The sequence below is a fragment of the Thamnophis sirtalis genome, unplaced genomic scaffold (genome assembly GCF_051295495.1).
Source record: "Thamnophis sirtalis isolate CommonGarterSnake01/CBP01778 unplaced genomic scaffold, rThaSir2_p1.2 scaffold_6, whole genome shotgun sequence".
NCBI classification, from domain to species: Eukaryota; Metazoa; Chordata; class Lepidosauria; order Squamata; family Natricidae; genus Thamnophis; species Thamnophis sirtalis.
Window position 1 is genome coordinate 98,782,933 of NW_028261386.1, and position 20,800 is coordinate 98,803,732.

At 37.4% G+C, this 20,800-nt stretch overlaps 1 protein-coding gene across 1 annotated transcript in view; it reads left to right on the forward strand.

The window, feature by feature from the left end:
* Nucleotides 1-20,800, forward strand: part of TRDN (triadin) — a 231,089-nt gene that overhangs the window by 176,958 nt on the left and 33,331 nt on the right. The window contains exons 66-71 of the mRNA XM_087719027.1: nucleotides 1,048-1,074; nucleotides 3,193-3,240; nucleotides 8,834-8,872; nucleotides 13,587-13,637; nucleotides 13,901-13,948; nucleotides 16,262-16,312. Coding sequence (XP_087575153.1) covers nucleotides 1,048-1,074; nucleotides 3,193-3,240; nucleotides 8,834-8,872; nucleotides 13,587-13,637; nucleotides 13,901-13,948; nucleotides 16,262-16,312 — 264 coding nt within the window. The remainder of the gene's footprint in view (nucleotides 1-1,047; nucleotides 1,075-3,192; nucleotides 3,241-8,833; nucleotides 8,873-13,586; nucleotides 13,638-13,900; nucleotides 13,949-16,261; nucleotides 16,313-20,800) is intronic.

Below are 20,800 nucleotides of genomic sequence, written 5' to 3' on the forward strand. Positions count from 1 at the left end.
CTATTTGTAATCACACACACCCCTTTGGGAATTAATGGTGTTTTTGTTTTTGGCATATTCATCATTGGGGGAAAAGCCATCATTAATCAAGATGACAGGAAAACCTCTGCATTTTTGAAGCACTGAATATACCCTTCAATCCTAATCCAACAAAAAAGAAAATTAGCATGTAAGAAAAGTTTACATCTAGATGAGAAGAAGGCAATACATACATTTGATCACTGCCATATGCTGGAAGAATATAAAGAAGGCTGCTATGTCCAATGCTGGAAGACTCCCATTTCTGCTCACTTAGCCATTCATCGGCACTGCACTGCAAGCTTTAAACACTTTTCAGGCAAAGCAGAAAACTGATGTGAAAATGCCATGTAGCAGCAACATTTCTGTTAACACTAATTGTTTTGGTTTTGTAGTGATTCAATAAACACAAACATCAGAAATTAAAATGTACAATCTTAAAACCATCTCATGGCGATGGATGCAGTTGCCCAATGTGGAGCCAGGCAACCCTTCTATCTAGGACTGATGCTCCAAGGTTTTCAGGAAAACATGTTATCAATGCTTCTTTTTAGAATGCTCATTATGTATTTCCTTGTGTTCCAGATCCCTACTAAACAGTCTTCAAGTAATTAGATCATGTTCTATTGGTTGAATCCACTTTTGTTAGAATCTTTATGGAAAATCTTAAAAATATTTTTTTCAACTTTCTTCCCAAAAGAATTTTGGGAAGTAAGAGAAATATGCTTTTGTTTTTGTTTCATACCATGGGGATCACTGATTCAAAAACATCATTCTCCTCTCCTACCAGATTCCTCCCTACTTGCTTTTTAAAAAAAGAGTTGAAAATATTGCTTCATTCTACATGGCTACTTATTGGATTTCTCATGAGGATTTTATTATTTCTTAGGCTTTTAAAGCTTTTATGGTGCTTTTAGATTGGGTAGCTGTCACTTGGGACATCAGTGGTAATGTATACAGATGAATATGTGTTGTAAGAATTTTGAGGTTCTATATAGTGTTCAGAATATTTTCTTACTGTATTTGCAGCTGTTGGAGGAACCCACAAGCCGAAAGGTAGGGAATGTTATTTCTTTTTAAAAAATTATATACTTATATTGAGAATGCTGTGCAGTCTGATCCCTAGCCAATTTTCAGAGAAAAATGCAGAGACCTTCATTCAGTTCAATAATTCTGAGAGCTGGGTTTGTAATGTCTCATGAGATCATACACTTCTCTTTTGCACCGTAACAGTTAGTCGTTACTGCTTTTTTGTTAAAAGTGTTTTCAGTCTTGAAGTATCACTTGTATTAAAACTAACATTTTGTAGTTGACTTCCTTCTCTAAATTATTTAGGATCGTATAACAGTTCCAGATTTCTCAGGTCTAGTCCATGTGAACTCAATGTATGAGAAGCTTTCTGTTTTTATTTATTTTATTTATTTATTAAACACTATTGATTTATTTACTTACTTATTAAAAATAAATATAGGTGCCCAATTCACACATACTGTAGGTGACTCCTATTTTAAAATAAGTTTTATTTTTTATATAAATAATACATTAACATAATTTGTGGTTCCTTTTTTTTTTGAAGAAAGACTATGACCTAGATCTATTATGGCTTTGGAATTAAAAACATGCTTATTTATTTACATCCTGCCTTTATTACTTTTATCAATAAATCAAGGCAGCTAACATATGTATATAATATGCCGTCCTCTCTTATTTTCTCTCCAACAACAACCCTCTGAGGGGATTTGAGCTGAGAGTGACTGGTCACCCAGCTGACTTTCATGATTAAGGTGGGATAGAAGTCACAGTCTCCTGGTTTCCAGCCTGTGGTGCCTTCCAGTCTGTGCTTCATTAGCTTACACAGTAGTAGTACCTTGGTATCTGTCAATAATTCGTTCCAGAAGACATGACGAATACTAAAACTGATGCATACTAAGAAAACCACGTGACTTACGACCTGACCCATTATTTTGGCCAGAAGAAATAGTGAGTCACAAGGCAGCCATCAACTACTGGCAGAAAGACGAGTCCTGGGACAATATTTCTGCTTCAAAATGTGCTGAATATCAAATTTGATGAGTGTTGAAGTAGTCAAGTGCCTAGGTAGACTGTATCCTAAATCTGCTGAAGTTTTCCTCAGAAGCTGCACATTCTTCTCCTTTGCCATGCTGCAAGGAGAATTTAAAGAATTATTTGGTTATCTTTAAGATGAACTTCAGCTTACAAATCAGATGCACAGTGATTAACAATTGATAGGTAAAACAGTAGGTAGTTTAGGATTCAGGTAACAAGCCAAATGCATTTAAGAATAGCAACAGATGCTTCTAGTTTATTTCTCACAGTCATTTCAAGGAAGATAACCTCTCAATCTATGCACCTTATGTCTGTTGATTCACAATGCTCTTCTCCAGGGGTGGATTCCGGCCGGCACTACTGCCGGTTCTCTCAGGTGCGTGCCACATGCTCATGCGCAGTACAACTAAAATTGCTCTCTGCATACGCAGAAGCAAAAAACAAGATGGCCCCACCTATAGCTCCACTGGGAGAACCAGTTCAAGGGTGTGTCAGGCCTGGGTCACTGCCGGTTCCAGCAACCAGGCTGCCAAACCACTACCGGTTCAGCCAACCCACCACTGCTCTTTTCCCACTAACTCCCGTTAACTAACTAGGGACACATCCAGGTAAATGCATTCAGGTTGATCAACATACTGTAGCAATGCAGATTCTAAGATCTGAAAGAGGCACTTACTTCAGGTTTCCAGCAAAAAAAAAAAAACAAAAACAGTTACTGCAGACAATGAATTTGCTTAAGGACCATCACCACACACAAAAAAAGATTTTAAAATTGATCATGGTCACCTGATGATCCACTTAACCATCAGCATGATTTATGACCACAATTCTGGGCTCAATTCTGGTCATAAATTGAGGTCTACCTGTATCATGTTCTTTTTCTCTCTGCAATTCTGCAAGATTGTAATCTAGATATACATTTCTTAGAAGACTTAAATGTAATGTTATTGCACAATTTCAAATTATCTGTTGTGATCTAATCAATATGCAGAAATGTCACTTCAAATAAGCGGTAGAGATTTAAGGCTATTTCAAAAGGCCTTTGTTTGCATAAGCCATTCTTTTTACGACTAGCTGTGTTACATGTCCCTTATCTTTGTTTTGCAGCTTTACAAGAAAAGAAAGAAGAAAGGCCTAGCAAGGCAGGAGAACAAGGTAAAAAAAATGAAACTCAGTGAAGCCGATATTATCTAAAGCAAGTGTCAGAGCTGTTTTTTTTAAAAAGCACATTTCATATTTCAAGAAATGGACAACCTTGAATTTGTCTCTTTTAACTATCTCGGTGAGTAGTCTTTTCAATCTGTCTGGGAAGCATCATTCTGACAGAATTCAGTTTGTATGTACCCAAGTGCAGAGACAAAATGTAACTGTTTATCTAGACATGTCATCTTTTGTGGCCTAAATTCTTTTAACCAGCTTGATTTGTGGCATAAAGGCTTTAAGGTGAGATGAACACTCTATGGCATAGGCATTATTCTTTTCTGTTTGAACAATATCTGACCATCTATGTGGATTTTTAAAGAAATTGCATTGCTTACAGGTAGTCCTTGACTTCCAACCATTCGTTTAATGGCCATTTGAACTTACAGTTTTTACAGATGCCTTCCTACAAACCAAGTCAATAGGAGAATGCCAATTTGTTTAACAACTACATGGTTTGCTTGACAACCATGGCAAAAAATATCATAAAATTGGGCCTGATTCACTTAACCATCACTTTGCTTAACAATGGAAATTCTGGTTCCAATTGTGGTCATAAGTTGAGGACTATTTGTATCATAGGGCAAAGGTAGGTATAGAAAGTGGACTTCCAAACGTTTCCATTTAGATGGTAAAATCAGCATACAGGTTTAATATAGAAAAAGGTATAGAATTGATATAAAGGAAAACACTAGATAAAGTGAAGATTTAAATAATTTAAATACATTTCAACATCACGCATTGTTCCTCTGGATGCTGGAGCATGGTTTTGTCTTTTTCCTTCTGGGCACAGTTAATTTTGCATCCTATAGTTTTGTTGCTATTAGTATTTAGTTACCAATTTAAATAATCATGTCTTTAAAAAGTCCTAGGTAAAATTCAATTGCTGGACTTTTCTATGGAAAATCTGTGCTCCTTAGGTTTTGATAATGCTACAAATGGGATATACAGTAGATCTGCAAACAAACCTAAGTAAGATGTCAAACCCCAATATTTATCATTTGTTTCCAAAAGGATTTGTTCCAGCCTCCTATTTAATCATCTATTCCAATTCTGAAATTTCATAAGGTTAGATCTCAGCAGTCCTTTTTGAATGTTTTAAGAGCACTCCTATGTACCTTCAGTTATGTTCATGTGGAGATGAAGCAATAAAAACTCTAAACCAGTGATGGTGAACCTTTATGTAAAGGTGTGCCAAAATTGTGTGTCTGCGCCCAATATCACGCACAAACATGCCCATACCCACAATGCAATGCACCCCAGCCACCTGCACATGTGCGCACGACTCTCTCACATGGGGGGGCTGTTTGCCCTCCCCAGGCTCCAGATGCTTTCCTGAAGCCTGGGGAGGGCAAAAAGGGCCTCCCCCAGCCCCAGCCCTCCAGATGGCTGAAAATCAGCTGGCCAGCATGCGCATGGGCACTGGATCTGATGGCTCGCGTGCTGGCAAATATGGCTCCATGTATCACCTGTGGCATGAGTGCCATAGGTTGGCTATCGTGGCTCTAAACCATATGATACTATATTGTTCCCTGTATAAGGACTCTAGCTTATATCTCATCTTGAAGAAATTTCAGAGTAGGGCATGTTTAATTTTTTTGGGACAGGAACTAGAAAATAACTCTCCAAGTTTTCATTATTTTTTGATTCTGCTATACTTATTTTTTCCTGTTATACCAATATGTAGAAAGATGTGATGCTTCTGTTATGAGATATTTTGTTTGTTCCTGGCCTTGGGGCTATAATAAATTTGATTGGATTTGATATACATATATAAAGTTAATATTAAAGTTAATTCTATATAAAGTTAATATTTATTCCAAATAACACAAACTAAACGTCACGGAGGCCTAAACTTATGAGAGAATTTTTAAAAAATAGTTTCAACATCTTTGATGAACTTACTCGTGACACAATTGTAATTTGTATTATATTTTCTTATCTTTAAAAAGTATTACTTCAAATATTTATGGGATGATAATGACAAACTTAGGTAAAAGATAAAGGTTCCCCTCGCACATATGGGCTAGTCGTTCCCGACTCTAGGGGACTGTGCTCATCTCCATTTCAAAGCTGAAGAGCCAGCACTGTCCAAAGATGTCTCTGTGGTCATGTGGCCAGCATGATTAAAAGCTGAAGGCGCACGGAACATTGTTACCTTTCCACTAGTGGTGGGTTGCAGGCAGTACACCCCGATATAAGTGTATCAGTGCCTGCCGGGAGCACTGCTCCAGAGGGCCCACCTGCCCGTCCACCCTTCTTATCTGTATTTGAGCTCTTCGGCACTTCCAGGTATGCATACAGACCGTACAGTGCCTGTGTGATGCTCTGCCGAGCAGCTGGAGCATCAAGGGGGCATTGCAGGAGGTAAGGATGCATGCGTATGCTGTGCACGTTCATGTGGTGGACTCTGGGCCCCGTTGCACTTTACCGGTTGCAATGGAATCCGGAACCCACCACTGCTTCCCACCAAAGGTGGTCCCTATTTTTCTAGTTGCATTTTTACATACTTTCAAACTGCTAGGTTGGCAGAAGCTGGGACAAGTAATGGGAGCTCACTCCGTTAGGTGGCACTAGGGATTTGAACCGCCGAACTACCAACCTTTCTGATCAACAAGCTCAGCATCTTAGCCACTGAGCCACCACATCCCAATGACAAGCTTAGAAGGGATCAGATCATTAAAGTTATTTTGCTATCAACCAACAAACTATTAGATTTTAAATATAGAAGAAAAATGTGATATTGTAGTATGTCTCGTGAAAATGGCCTTAGTGACTACACCAATAGCTTCATACATAAATATGTAGGCAAACATATTGTTGCCCGGGTCCAAATTCAGATAACTCTTTAGATGTTTCAGCTGCACATTTAGAAATTGTTTATGTTTTCTTTTACTCCTAAGTATTTAAGGCAGTGTTTCTCAAGCTTGACAGCTTTCAGACTTCAACTCCCAGCATGTTGACTGGGGAAAACACACATCTCAAAGCTGCCAAGCTTGAGAAACACTGATTTATGGGATACTTGAGTAGTTTCATTCCCATGTTTCTTATCAATCTTTCTGATTCTATCCAATGGACATCTGCAAAAACTTGCTGCTATTATCACAATGTTATGTTGCAAACTCTGCCCTTTTTTATATTAATGCATTGTTGTTATATCCATACAAACCAGGCAGATCTTTGTGTCATGATGCTGCAACCCTGCCTTCATCATTCTGCTTTGTCTCCTTTCGGCATCTTCCTCAATGAAAACAACTGTTTCTCTAGGAAAAGTGAGAAGAGAAATATAGCCAGGTCTACCCCATGTACATACCATTCACATGAAATCAGTGACAGAGTTGAGTTGCCTTCATGCTTGGTGGCACAGTGGTTAGAATGCAGCACTGTGGGCTATTTCTGCTGACTGCCAGCTGTTGGCAGTTCGGCAGTTCAATTCTCATCAGGCTCAAGGTTGACTCAGCCTTCCATCCTTCTGAGATCGGTAAAACGATGACCCAGATTTTTGGGGGCAATATGCTGAGTCAGCAAACTGCTTAGAGAGGAATGTAAAACACTGTGAAGTGGTATATAAGTCTAAGTGCTATTGCTATTGCTTTTCTGGGCTGCACAATGTGATGTTTATATCACACGGCTGGAGGAATACAGTGTCTCAAATTGTCAGCTGAAAGTGTTTGTGGAAGCAAGATAAATATAAAGTGATTTCTGGGAAAGATACCAGTATTTTTCTAGGCAGAGATACTGAATTGGTATGTCATTGCTCTTTGTATCGGGGATATTTGTTTAACTTCCTAGTCTATTTGAGAATTTGAAATTCCTGGTTATCTTCCATGAAAGTATTGATGTGGTCCAACAACTACTTACTTTCCTGAGATCAGTCTTAGTCAGTGAGATGCTACCACTTGTAATACAGTAGGTAGAAGATATCAGCTCTAGTATTAATCCCAAAAGATCCAGAGGTAGCATCTGAAGTCTTGTTTGTGCCATCAAAGAATGAATGGCCATAAAGTTCATGTTTGTGATTGCGGCAGGAGATTCTTTTTTTTTTCTTCATTAGCTTGGAATTCCTTTTCAGACTGTCTATGGTGGAGACTATGAAAAGGCCTGGAACTGGGCATTGCTCATACATGGATCACCTCAGGGGTGAAATCCAGCAGGTTCTAACAGGTGGTCATGTAGTTCGGACAACCAGTAGCAGAAATTTTGAGTAGTTCAAAGCACCGGCAAATGCCACCTCTGGCTGGCCCCAGAGTAGGGTGGGAATGAGGATTTTTCAGTAACCTTCCCCTGGAGTGGGGTGGGAATGGAGATTTTGCAGTATCCTTCCCCTGCCACACCACCAAGCATGCCCACCAAGACCCACCCACAGAACCAGTAATAAAAAAAAAATGAATTTCAGCACTGGATTGCCTTCTCATAAAGACAGAGAAGAAATCCATCTGTAAACATTTCTAATTTACACTTTTAGGGCAGTAAGTAAACTTAATGCAATTGCCCTTCCTTTCTCCCATTTCTGCAAATTTTGTAACCATATGGGATCTCTAAGCTTGGATGTTTTCATTACCCAAACTAGGTTCCATCATCAGGTCTAGTAAGGAATGAGGTTTGCTCTCAGTTTATATTCTAGTGCCGTAATGGTGAACCTATAGCACATGTGTCACAGGTGGCACGTAGAACCCTCCTACTGGCACACAAGCCATCACCCACCTCAGCTCCATCACACATGTGCATGCGCCTCCCACTAGGCAGCTGATTTTTGTGTCTCTGCCATGCATGCACACGCATGCTCATGCATGCATAGGATGGAAGCTGGGGGGTCATGCACATATGCACAGGGGGCGGGGTGCATTGCATTATGGGTGTGGACACACATGATTTCAGCACGTGAGGAGAAAAAGGTTAGCCATCACTATTCCAGTGGCTACATATACAGTACATATACAAATATTCTTCTTTATTAATTTTGTGATCATTTGCTAATTTAGAATATTGTAAAGAGATGCAGGTACATGAGTAAAGTACTTGTAAGGTGTGAATATTAGAGAAAAATATTGATTAGAATATGTACATTGGGGAAAAGCAAAGAATATGCATACAGAAATCTATTCTAACCTTTTAAAATGTAAATAATTGCAGAAAGGTACTTAAATTACAGTTTCATCTCTCCCTGGTCTTCTTCCCTCTCATTCTTGGGAAACACGAGTAGCATCCTCAAGTCTGAACTCATAGTTTCAAACACATCTTGTAATTGGTTCTTTTTTAATTAAAATCTCAGTCATGATCTTTTCATTTTAAAGTTGGTTTTCTGAAGGGAAGCACTAATAACAGAAACAAAACAATAGAGATTTTGGCTGCTTTCCATTTCAAGGGACGCGTCTTTGAGTAATTTTAAGAATTGATTCGGCACCAACATAGACTTTTAATCTGATGAATTTTACCCCTTGATTTCAATAAATGTATTTTTTCATGCGGTTTCCTATTAATCATATAGTCTTAGGTACTATAAGAGGAAATAAGGGATTTATTATTTTTCTTATTTCTTCTTTTGCAGATAAATCAGACTCCAAAGAAGCGAGTAAAGTGTGTCACAGTATGTATATATTTTATGGATATGATAAATTGTCTGACAGTTTATCCATGAATAATATTTCTCTTTGTTTTCATTATTTTAAAATATTACAAGATCATTTCAAGTCTTCATTAAGAGTAAAAGTAATTCATTTTTTAAAAAAAGAAATAGTCCACTATGCTTCCCAAGTGGACAGTTAAAGAAACTAGAAATGATGGATGTGGGCACAATGAATCATATTTTTGATTGCATGATGTCAATATTATTGAATTTTACTGTTCTATTATTTTGAGCTCAGTTATTATTTTCACAGGCTAGCAGGGACTGCACAATTCTTTGTACGGCAGAAAATATTAGTCTGGTCACAGTTTTATTAATGTGTCGATATATTCATTATTTGTAGGCATCTATTTTATATTAGTGGTGCTGTACTTTTAATTTTCTGGATTAAACAGTAGTTTTTCCAGTTCAGATATGTGATCATATAAAAGTAAGATCACATATACGCTTAAAATTTGGAAATGCATAAATAATACTACAACATATTATTATTACTTACAATCATTTTATAGTATTCAGCATAATTATATTACTGGATCATGAAGCAAATATATCCAAAACCCAGATAACATTGGAGGTTTTGGAAAATGAAAGTTTAATAAAGGAGTTTTGCATATAGGCTTATGAATTCACACATGGATGAACTGCAAATAATGTAACAATAATTTTCTGTATTGTAAGCACCTGTGTTGTATTACGCGTCTCCTTTCCATCCTTCAATAGTCATTTCAGGCAGTTAACTCTTAGGCTCATTATGATGTAAAACCAGAATTTAAAATATTTGTATTTATATTTGTATCCCTTCCTTTAAGGGATATACCTTCTCAAGATGGTTCCTGCAACTTAATATAATTGTATATTTGCAATATAAAACTGCCAGGGTATAATATATGCTTACCCAAATTTCCAACCATCTATAATTTATATGTTCATGAAAATTAACACCACTCTGGTATGTATTTTGTAGAACACATGAAGGAAAAAGAAACAAATTATGTTTCTTTTAAATTCTTTAAAAAGTGAACACTATAAATAAGCAGCTGAAAGCAAACTTGAAATTAAAATATAAGTATGATAAAATTGCCAAGTTCCTCCTGCTTTTGATTATATACAAACAATTAAGCTGGAATAAAAAGGAGTCTAGTCTTGTAATATTTAACTGCAAGGCTAATATTGAAATTTACATGAATGCAGACAGCAGGGGAAAAAAGCATATGTGAAATGAGACTGAAACGCCTTCAGGGGTTCATAAAGACAAAGGATAAAATCATTTACACACATCTATTAAATACCCAATCTTCTCTTTTTCTTTCTCATTTAAATGTAAAGTCCATAGGGAACAACCGTGTGGCATCTGGCTGGGTATTGTTAAAGGCTTTCCTTTGCATTGTACAAATCTTGCTTTCCTATGCATTGTAAATGTATAAGATCCATCAAGTACGATAAAGCTTACTTGGCAATTAGTGTTGTCAGAATTTCAGCCTTAACTGGAAGTCAGCATCTAAGAATACAATGGGGCTCCTAATTTGAGTAAATATGAATAGGATTTGACTGGTGGAACTGGTGCCAAGATAATGATTTTAGGCCCCCAATACATAGTGTCGCTTTGAGAAGATGGATATTATTGGCATAAAAAAGAAACTACATATATAGTACACTTACTGCAGCGATTCACACAACAAATGTGGCAAGGAAAATGGGAAAATGGGAAAAACTCACTTAACAAATGTCTCGCTTAGCCACAGAAATTTTGGACTCAATTGTAGGCGTAAGTTGAGGACTGTAGTAAAATGCCAGCAATAGATTTTGGGATTTGTATGCAATGTGTGCAGAAATGAAAAAGAAGCTAAACAGATTCACTGAAGAAAACAAAGCAAAAGAATGATTTTAACTGCAAACTATGGCATAGACGGGACACATTTATAGGTGAGACAAGGAAAGAAAATTCTGCAACATTCAATGCAGGTAGTTCTCAAGTTATAATTGGTTGCTTAATGACTATTCAAAATTATGCCAGACCCAGTGGTGGGTTTCAATTTTTTTTAGAACCTCTTCTGTAGGTGTGGCCTGCTTTGTGGGAGTGGCTTGCCAGCCATGTGACCGGGTGGGAGTGGCTTGCTGGCCATGTGACCAGGTGGGAGTGGCTTGCTGTCCATGTGACTAGGTGGGCATGGCCAACTTGTAAAACGTGGTGAAACTTACTTAACTTGCTTAGCAACCAAAATGTTGGCTCAGAAACTCTGGCATTTGAAGCACGCAAGTCTTAAAGCTGTCAAGTTACAAGACTCTTGCACCCCCAACCCTTTAGAGAAAAAAACCCAGGGGTGTTCAAACTTGACAGCTTTAAGACTTGTGGACTTCAACTCCCAGAATTCCTCCTCTCGCTCTTCATCTTGATGATGTGCGGACGGGCGGAAGGAGGGAGCTGGAACCGGTTCTAAACGACACTGTAGATTTGTGGAACCTCTTCTTTAGAAGTTAGAACTGGCAGGAACCCACCCCTGGACAGACCTCTCCAGAGCTATATATAACCTGATTTGAAGTTACGATGGCTGTTGCACGCACACACACCCCCATCACATGATTTTGGGCACTTGGCAATCCACTTCCTTCTATAGCCATTTGCAATGTCTTGTGTCCATCTAACCCTGATTTGTAATGTTTTTTCCTGGTTTCTGGCATTTATTTCCAGTTTCTGGGAAAAAGTGCCCATTGGAGAAAATGGATTTTCTTAATGACTGTGATCTTCAGTTATCAACTGCTGCAAAAACTGTGGTCACATGCCAGCTTACAGTCTCAATGATTTACAACCATAATTCTGGGCTCAGTTAGGGTCATAAGTCATACACTCACTACCTGTAGAGGAGTGTAAATAGAATTTCATATCCCCGTGGCATCTGGGAGCCCCTTATCCTTCACAAAGGTGATCATGGTCCCAGCTAGTTATAGCAGCTTTCCTGAACAGGCCTCTGTTAAGACCATAAAGCTACTCTCAAGGTAGCTTATATCTAGCTACCTTATACCTCTGCAGTTGCTCATACTTCTAATAAATCACATTAGCTGTTATCTTTTCTTGCCTAAAAGTTATGAATACCAGCTCACTCATCACATTCTCAATACTAGGTGACTGGCCTTGGCAAAGAATAGAATAGAATAGAATAGAATAGAATAACACAGTTGGAAAGGACCTTGAAGGTCTTCTAGTCCACCCCCCTATCTAGGCAGGAAATCCTACACCGCTTCAGACAAATGGTTATCCAATATTGTCTTAAAAACTTCCAGTGTTGGAGAAGGACTTCTGGAGGCAAGTTGTTCCATTGATTAATTAACTGTCAGGAAATTTTTCCACCCATTGCTTCTTGTCTTACCCTCAGGTGCTTTGGAGAGTAGCTTAACTCCCTATTCTTTGTGGCAACCCCTAAGATATCGGAACACTGCTATCATGTCACCCCTAGTCCTTCTTTTTCTTAAACTACCCAGTTCCTGCAACTTTTGACGATTATGAGGAGCAAACTTGTGGAGAAAGTAAAAGGAAGAAAGTTACTTTTCAAATCTAAGTTTTTACTTTGCTATGCCATGCACAGGAATTACAAAAGAGAAGCTTTTTATACAAGAAAGAAAGAGAGCACAAATCCTCCTTGGTATTACAATGATTTTTTTTGAAATAGCAATACATCTATATTGTTGTTTTGTGGTTTGAGTTTGTTTCTTATATTTTAATCTCATTTGTATTTTGCTATTAGCTACTCCTACTTAGAGTAGGAGTAGATTATAATTGCTGTTAAATAAATGAAATCTTAAATACAGCAGCTGAAAGTTAGTATGAAACATGCAGCTGTTTAGTTAAGTAAAAGTATTTATGATCTGACAAAGTATATCCATCCTCGTATATTCATATATCTAGACATTGTCAGGCAAGTAGGAAATTATTTGAGTATCTAGTACACATGGAGACTTGTCTTAACAGATAGCTTCCACAACTCATTGCTTGGTGTTATACTTTTCCATGGCTTTTAAAAGTCTTGCATTTAAAATGCCACATCGAGTCAGGCAAATTATAATTGAATGCAATTAGGATTGCTGCAAGCTACAGTCTTCTTTCATTCCAGTTGAATGAGATACAAGAAGATCTGAAAAGACCGGGGGGGGCTTTCAAGACATCATTCCCCATTTATTTCTGTCCATCTATTTCTGCCCCCTCTACTTCTGTCAAAGCATTACTAATCCTGGAATCTGAAAGGTCAAAGTGCAACACCAGCCATTATTGACATTCAGTGTGATTGGTCACCTGTTGTTTTTGTAGTAGCAAAAATGTGTAGAGAACCAAGCCATAACGTTGGGGTCACTTTGATGCTTACACAAAGAAACGGCTAATGTTCTTTATGAACAGAATACATATCAGTCAACGGAAAAGTGCTGTGGTCATGGAAAGAGTCGCATAAGTGCAATTCTTTTTCTGTCAACACAAGCTATGTCCAATCCCTGCTTGAAAAAAGTTAGATTACCACTCATGATTTTAACTATTGATACTTAATACTGCTACCATGAAAATAATTTTTAATATATCCAAACTCAAAACTCAGCTTAAAAACTGTGTATCTTTTTGATGCAGCTTCAGTTTGGAATTATTAAGTGCTAGATGTGACTAATGTTTCCTCACTGTGCTTTTACACAGAACCTGAGAAAGAAAAATTAATGAAGACCACAGAAACCCAGAAGCAAAAGGGTAAAGAAATATATAAGTTTTAAGTTTATTTTCAGACTGCAAAAGTAATGAAGAAATTCTTTTCAAGCCCATAGAGTTAACAAAGAATGTGGAAAAAAATTGTGGAAGGAAATAATAATGATTGGTTTTATTTATTTGAACTAGCTATATATATATATAGTCATGTTACATTAATGGAGATTTAAAAGCACCCAGAAATGTGGGGTTTTGTTAAAAAAGAAAAATGCAAAACAAAACAAATGAATTAATGAATATTTTCATAGATATCTCAAAAGAAAAAACAAAGCCTTCTATTGCTGTCAAAGGAAAAGGTAAATATCATTTCTAAGACCTTATTCTTTTTTTTAAACGGGGGCCATTTTAGGATTTCAGAAATGTTTTTGTTGTTGCTAAAGTGATTTAAGCTAGTTATATGAGGAACATTACATATAATATTATAGAATGGGGGTCAGTATTGCCAGTGAACAAACAAGGATCCTTAATTTACCATTGTCCTCTTTTTTGGTGTTAATTTTAGTTCACTTTCATCTAAGAGCTCTTCCACATATTGGGTTTGTACCACTCCCAGCTGGTTCCAAACCCCTCCAAACCCATCTCATGATTTCTATTGGTAGCTTGGTTGATTTACTTCCAACCCTGCTTCAATAGTAGTAGGTCTGAAGCAGGTATTCAGCTGGGAAAAAATGATATTTATGGTGGGCTTGGCAAGAACTTTGGCATTATTCTGTAATTGCTTTCTGATCAATAGCTACTTAGCAAGTCCCATCAGTAGCTATTTAACATTTTAGACATTTGATAAATTGATTAATCAATTTATATGGCCACCCATGTTGCAAATTGTAACTCTGCTTGGCTAACTTAGGGTTAAAACAGAAAGACAAAAAGAAAGAAAGCAAACATAAAAAAGACAATAATACTGAAGTGTATCCAGGCCTAACCACAATCATAATCCCAATCATTACAAAACAAAACTCTAGTAATATCTTGGTTCAATACCAGGGAACTGAGCTGATGAAGGGAATTTTCACTTCACTGGCTCATGTGAAGTGAGAGAAAGTGAAATTTCCTTCCTTCCTTCCTTCCTTCCTTCCTTCCTTCCTTCCTTCCTTCCTTCCTTCCTTCCTTCCTTCCTTCCTATAAACAATAAACAATAAACAATAAAACAATAAAAACAAGGACAACTAGGCTGAAAAACAGCTTCTATCCCAGGGCAGTAACTATATTGAATTTTACTGTATGGTGCAATATTAATGCAGTATCAGGGGTTTCCATTCAATTGTATAGAATATGAAAGATGTGTGTTTGTTTTATTTTTATAGTTTTCTCATGTATGATGTACACTGAGGATGGCATTTAATTTCATTGTATGAGGTGCAATGACAATAAAGTAAACTAAACTTCTTTCCTTCCTTCCATCCTTCCTTCCTCTTTCTTTCTTTCTTTCTTTCTTTCTTTCTTTCTTTCTTTCTTTCTTTTTCTTTCCTTCCTTCTTTTACATTTTTATGCCTCCCATTTCCCCTAGAACTACTGTAACAGCTTTTCTTCTATCCTCCTCTCCTCTTTTGTTGTTCTTAGTCTTGTAAGGGCAATAGTACTGAAGAAAATTGTGGGTTGGTTTCAAATAGCTTTTGAAAAATAGCAAGTTAGAAACCATGATGGAGTAACTTAGTTTTTACTATGGGTTTCATATGGGTATATGAACCATTGATTTTCAATCCCAGCCACCTATCACACTCATATACATACATACATACATACATACATACATACATACATACACACACACACACACACACACACACACACACACACACATGACAACCCTTGTCCCAATGGATCATTGTTTCAGAGCTTTTTTTTTTACCTAAACAAAGGAACAAAATAACCATCAGTTGGCAAAAAAGCATTGGGAGTATAAGCAACTTTCAACATCCTGCAAGCTTCCCTATTGAGTTTCCTTGTGGGAAGCTGGCAGGGAACATTAGAAATCTTCCTTCCTTCCCTTCAGGAAGTGAGGGATTGTAAGTGTAGCACCAGCTTGGCAGCTGAAGCAGTCATAACTTTTCCAAATTTTATTCCTTGGGGAATCATGGGTCCTGGTGGATTTGGGACACATTTTATATTTGTTCAGTTCAGGTACCTTTGTTCAAAAACTGTTGCCCTATGATGTACTGTTTTGCCAGTTAACGGTTATATAAAGAAGAGTTTTAGTAGTATATAGATACTGGATTTCATTTTCACAGTTCAAAAGCATAGCAGTAAAATCTTTAAATGGGCTAAATTATACTTCTAACAATTGTAATGAACTGTGATTTTATGATAAAGAGAGCAAACAGCCTTTTTAATGCTAAATATCTGCAAAGCTATGAACTTTGATAATAATAATCTTCCAGTAGGTTTATAATGAAAAAAGGATAGACATTCATAATATGATATTGCTTTATTCACCTTAACTTTCTGGTTTGCTTTAATTCCTGATTCAGCACACATGCTAACCTTTGTGTTGCTATTGCAAAAATATTGTGATTATAGATTTTAAAATGGGGACTGACACATTCGTACTTAAGCAAGGCAAGACATGCTTAAAATTGCACTTTGCAAACTAAGAAAATTGTATTTTTCAGAGGCAGCAAAATCAAATGATGTAAAGCTTCCCATTGCCAAGAAAAAGAAAGGTAAGTATATTATTATATTAATCAAAATATCAAATTCTTGCATTCACTTTCCTTATCTTCAAATGAAAGGAGACCTTTCCCCTCAGAAAATATTTAAATAAGTGGTGGTGAAATGCAAACAAGATTTTGTTCACTGTTTATGGTTATAATACCACCTAGTAAAAGGTAAAGGTAAAGGTTCCCCTTGCACATATGTACTAGTCGTTCCTGATTTTAAGGGGTCCGTGGTCATGTGGCCGGCATGACTAAACACCAAAGGCACACAGAATGCTGTTGCGTTCCCAACAAAGGTAGTTCCTATTTTTCTACTTTCGAACTGTTAGGTTGGCAGAAGCTGGGACAAGTAATGGGAACTCACTTAGCCACTGAGCCACCGCGTCCCATAATACCACCTAAATTTACCTAATCCAATCTCAGGAGAGTATATCAGAGGCTGGCTAAAGACCATGTCAAAGTAAACTCATGTTTGCACTCTCTGAAGCTCTAGGGAAAATTGGATCTGGGGAAAAAATAACTAGCTTCTTCTATGCAGTGTGTGTATAAGTTTGAGGTCATGATGGCCAATTCCTCTAGTCTGCTGAGAAAGGAAATTCATGAAATTAAGGAATGAAATATGGATGAGTGACATTAACCTGTATCTGTATACAAGGTTATTTGTATCTATTGTTCCAAAGATCAGTGAAACAAGCTCGTATGTTAAATGTAGTGTCTATTATTTGGGGGAAGGGGAGAGATGGCTGAGCCACCAACGTTAAGCAAATCAGTCATGTAGTATGTGTACAATTTTTTGCTATTGTTTAGTGCTGCACATAAAGTTGGATCAGAGATTCAATTAAGCTGCCTGTTATTTTTATGTGCTGTACTTTTTATAATACAAATTGATCATTCTTTAGAGCAAATAATGTCCTTAATTCTTAGTGTGCATGTTAGGTACATTGACGTTTTGTCCAAAAAAAAAACACCTGTTATGTCTAAATCGGTTGCAAGTGTCCATACAGCTTGAGGCTTTGCTATCTTCCCATTCTTTTTTTCAATAATAGTAAGTGGCATGACACATAGTTCCTATGACAGAAGGTTTGAGAAAAATCACAGCAAAATCCTCCAACATCCTCAGTCTAATAAATCACATTTTTCTTTGATATTTACTCTATTGAACAATAACAGAATTTCATTTTGGCATTCCTATTGAGAATTAAGGTCTTTCATGATTTGAGCGGTATGTCTTTTTTGCATTCAGGATCATCAGTATGATATATGGAACATTACAGCATGCATCCCTTTAAGATGTTACATTTTCTCTGCAAATTGACCACTTAATTACCTGTGGAGAACTCAGAATAAATAAAAAGAAGGGGGGAAAGCATGTATTAGTTTAATAAAAATTATTAACAAACATAATCAGTGGGGAAGTCAGCAGGAAGTCCGATTCCCATTGCTTTTTTGGTCCACCCATGGCAATTCTGTTTATTGGTTTTAGGTAAGGAAATATCTCTGAAAGTATGGGTCATGGGTTGCCTAGTTTTTGTTTGTGGTTAGTACAATCACAGGAGAGGAGGAAGATGGCCTGTTTTTTTCTACATCTCTTGCTGGGCCTGGATGTGGTAACTATCTAGGCCAAAGACATGGAAGCCTATTGTTGCATGAAGATTAACTAGCAGTAACATTCTCTTGCCAATGATTTTGCCTCTGACACCCTACTTCTACTTTTACTTCCTGCCTCAGAAGAATAAGATAAGAACACCCTCTCTTGCCAATCCTGTTTTTATTGCTTTCAGCAAGTAATATTTGTTAGATATTGGGAGGATTCTTTGCCAATGGAAAGTGGGCTAAAATTATTATATTTCATTTTTAATGTGTGCCAGTGTGCCTACAGTAAAAAATAACAAGAAAGCTTCTCTCCTCTCCTCTCCTCTCCTCCCTTCCCTTCCCTTTCCTTCCCCGCCCTTTCCCTCCTCTCCTCTCCTCTCCAGAGATGGATTGCTAATTTTTTTACTACCGTTTTGGGCACACAATGCTTCTGGGCATGCACAGAAGTGTCCTGGTGGGTGGGTGGAGCCTCCTGCCACCGCTACTACCAGTTCGCCTGATCTGGGCCGAACCGGCAGCAATCCACCTCTGCTCCTCTCCTTTTCTCCCCTCCCCTCCCTATCTCATCTCATTATAATCTTGCAAGAGAAATATATCTAGAAAATTAGCATAAACATTTCAAGCATCTAAAGTTCAAAATAAGTTATAGTCAATACATAACCAAGCTTCCCAAATCCTCCAGTCCTAAATCTGGAGATAGACAAGAATATAAGAGAGCCAAGTTTCCTGGAAAGAGAAGTTCACTCAGATCTCTTCTGATGAATAGATTTTTCTAGCTACTCAATAGTCCTATGCTTCCTTTTCCTTTCTTTTTTTTTAAAAAAAAGGTTCTCTGGAGGATTGGGGTACTGTCTAGAAAACCACAGTAGATAGTTCTGGGTTTCACAGATAAAATAAGGACTTGGCAAACATTTTCTTCTTTGTGGGGTCCTTGGTGCTTTCTGAGCTTGGTTGAACTCAGAGGCAAGCTCAGAGAACACCAAAGACCTCTCATTTCATCTCTGAATTACAAATATTCTTCTTCTTTTTTCTTTCACTGCCTCACCAAGGACATCTATGGAGTAGTATTATTTACTTAAGTAGTATCCACCTGAGCCTGGTATGGATTATTTTTCATTATCCTTCGCTATCCCTTTCCAGAAACCACTACTGAGTATTGGTCCATGATAGAAATAAGTGGTGTTCTGAAATGTTTCAGTTCAACTATTGCCATTTCCCAATAATGTACTTAGGAGGACATACTTGACTGATCTCTCTTCAGAAACCCAATAAGCCATTTCTGGTTGGAGGTGAAAAGGCACAGATTGTCTACTTTGCTGTATGGAAGCATTCCTTTTTGTTTATTTGTTGCTCCCATCTCTAGGCTTTTCATAAGAGCCTTGGGACCAATTTTCTTATGTCTTCTAGCAACTGTTTAGGTTTTTTTTTTTACCTCTATTGTCTGCAAAAAGTGAGGCACGTGTGCATTAAAAAAAAACACATATTTTCTCCAATCCAAATTTATCTGTTTTTAATAATAGAAATGTCCATGAGGTTGAGGCCGTTCACAAAATATTGTATTGCTGTTTCAGGCTTTTAAACGTTCTTTTCTGCACAGCTATGAAGCCTAATGGCATCTTTGCAATTGATAGCATGGTGCATAAAGCATATCATGCTTCCTAAATTTCCATATTTTAAATAGCACTGTTTGATATTCTCATTCATGCTGACTTGCATGCTGCAGCTGCCAAGCACACCAGGCAACCTTTTCCAATTATGCTTCCTTATTTAAATACCCACTTGATCTGAAGCAAAACCAAATAATGGGTTGAAAGAGGCAATGAAATAAGGAAATAAAGATCAAGAGAAGCTGAAATATCAAACAACCCCACCCCACCCAAAAACTATAGTATCCCTGCAGTTCAGCTGTGAGGAAGACTGATAGTGCAATCATATACATACCATCTCTATGTTATGAGGCCGTGGTCCATGTGAAATGGATCTTTGACAGTGGAGCTTGTGTCATAAGTACAGCCTAGTCTCCCTACACTAGCGAACTAAGCTGTTGCATAGAGATGTTCTTTTTGTTGTCTTTACAATGACAACTAAGAAAGAAATGGGTTGTGTATTGGATTATATACATGCCTGAAGTCAGCTTAAAAATGTAGACTAGACTAGACAAGAAATGTGGCCAGATGAGCTAATTCTATTTGTAAAGTTACATTAACAAATCATGCAAGTCTGAAAGTATAAATCTCTCATGGTCTCTTTTTACAGCCTGATAAGTTGGGGAGAATCCTTTCAGAGTTAATTTTTCTAACCATTATGCATCAGAGAGCTCTACCAAATTTTACCTGATCCTTCCCCAGGCAGCACTTGTAGTTCCCCCAAGGTCATTCCCACATACCATAACATCAAGCAAGGTTAGCAAGTCTGTATATTATTAGTATAGAGCCAAGGTGGCGCAGTGGTTAAATGCAGCACTGCAGGCTACTTCAGCTGACTGCAGTTCTGCAGTTTGGCTGTTCAAATCTCACCGGCTCAGGGTTGACTCAGCCTTCCATCCTTCCGAGGTGGGTAAAATGAGGGCTCGGATTGTTGTTGGGGGCAATATGCTGACTCTGTAATTGCTATTGCTATTTACTCTATTGAAACTTAATATAATGTTACCATATGGTGATGTTAAAAAAAAGCTGAGCAGGAATGGGGAGGAAACATGGACATGTGAGTTCATTCTTTTGTTATCAGTTCAACTATCAGTCTGATTTATAGCTTTGAATAATATTCAAGCTATTAGAAATTATGTAAAAGTGTTTATTTTTCACTTGAGTCTGTTCTACAGTACACTATAGCAAAGATAAGAAATACATTCAAAATTTAGATCGGCTGACAATCTTGAATTTAAAAATAAACTATTGGTTT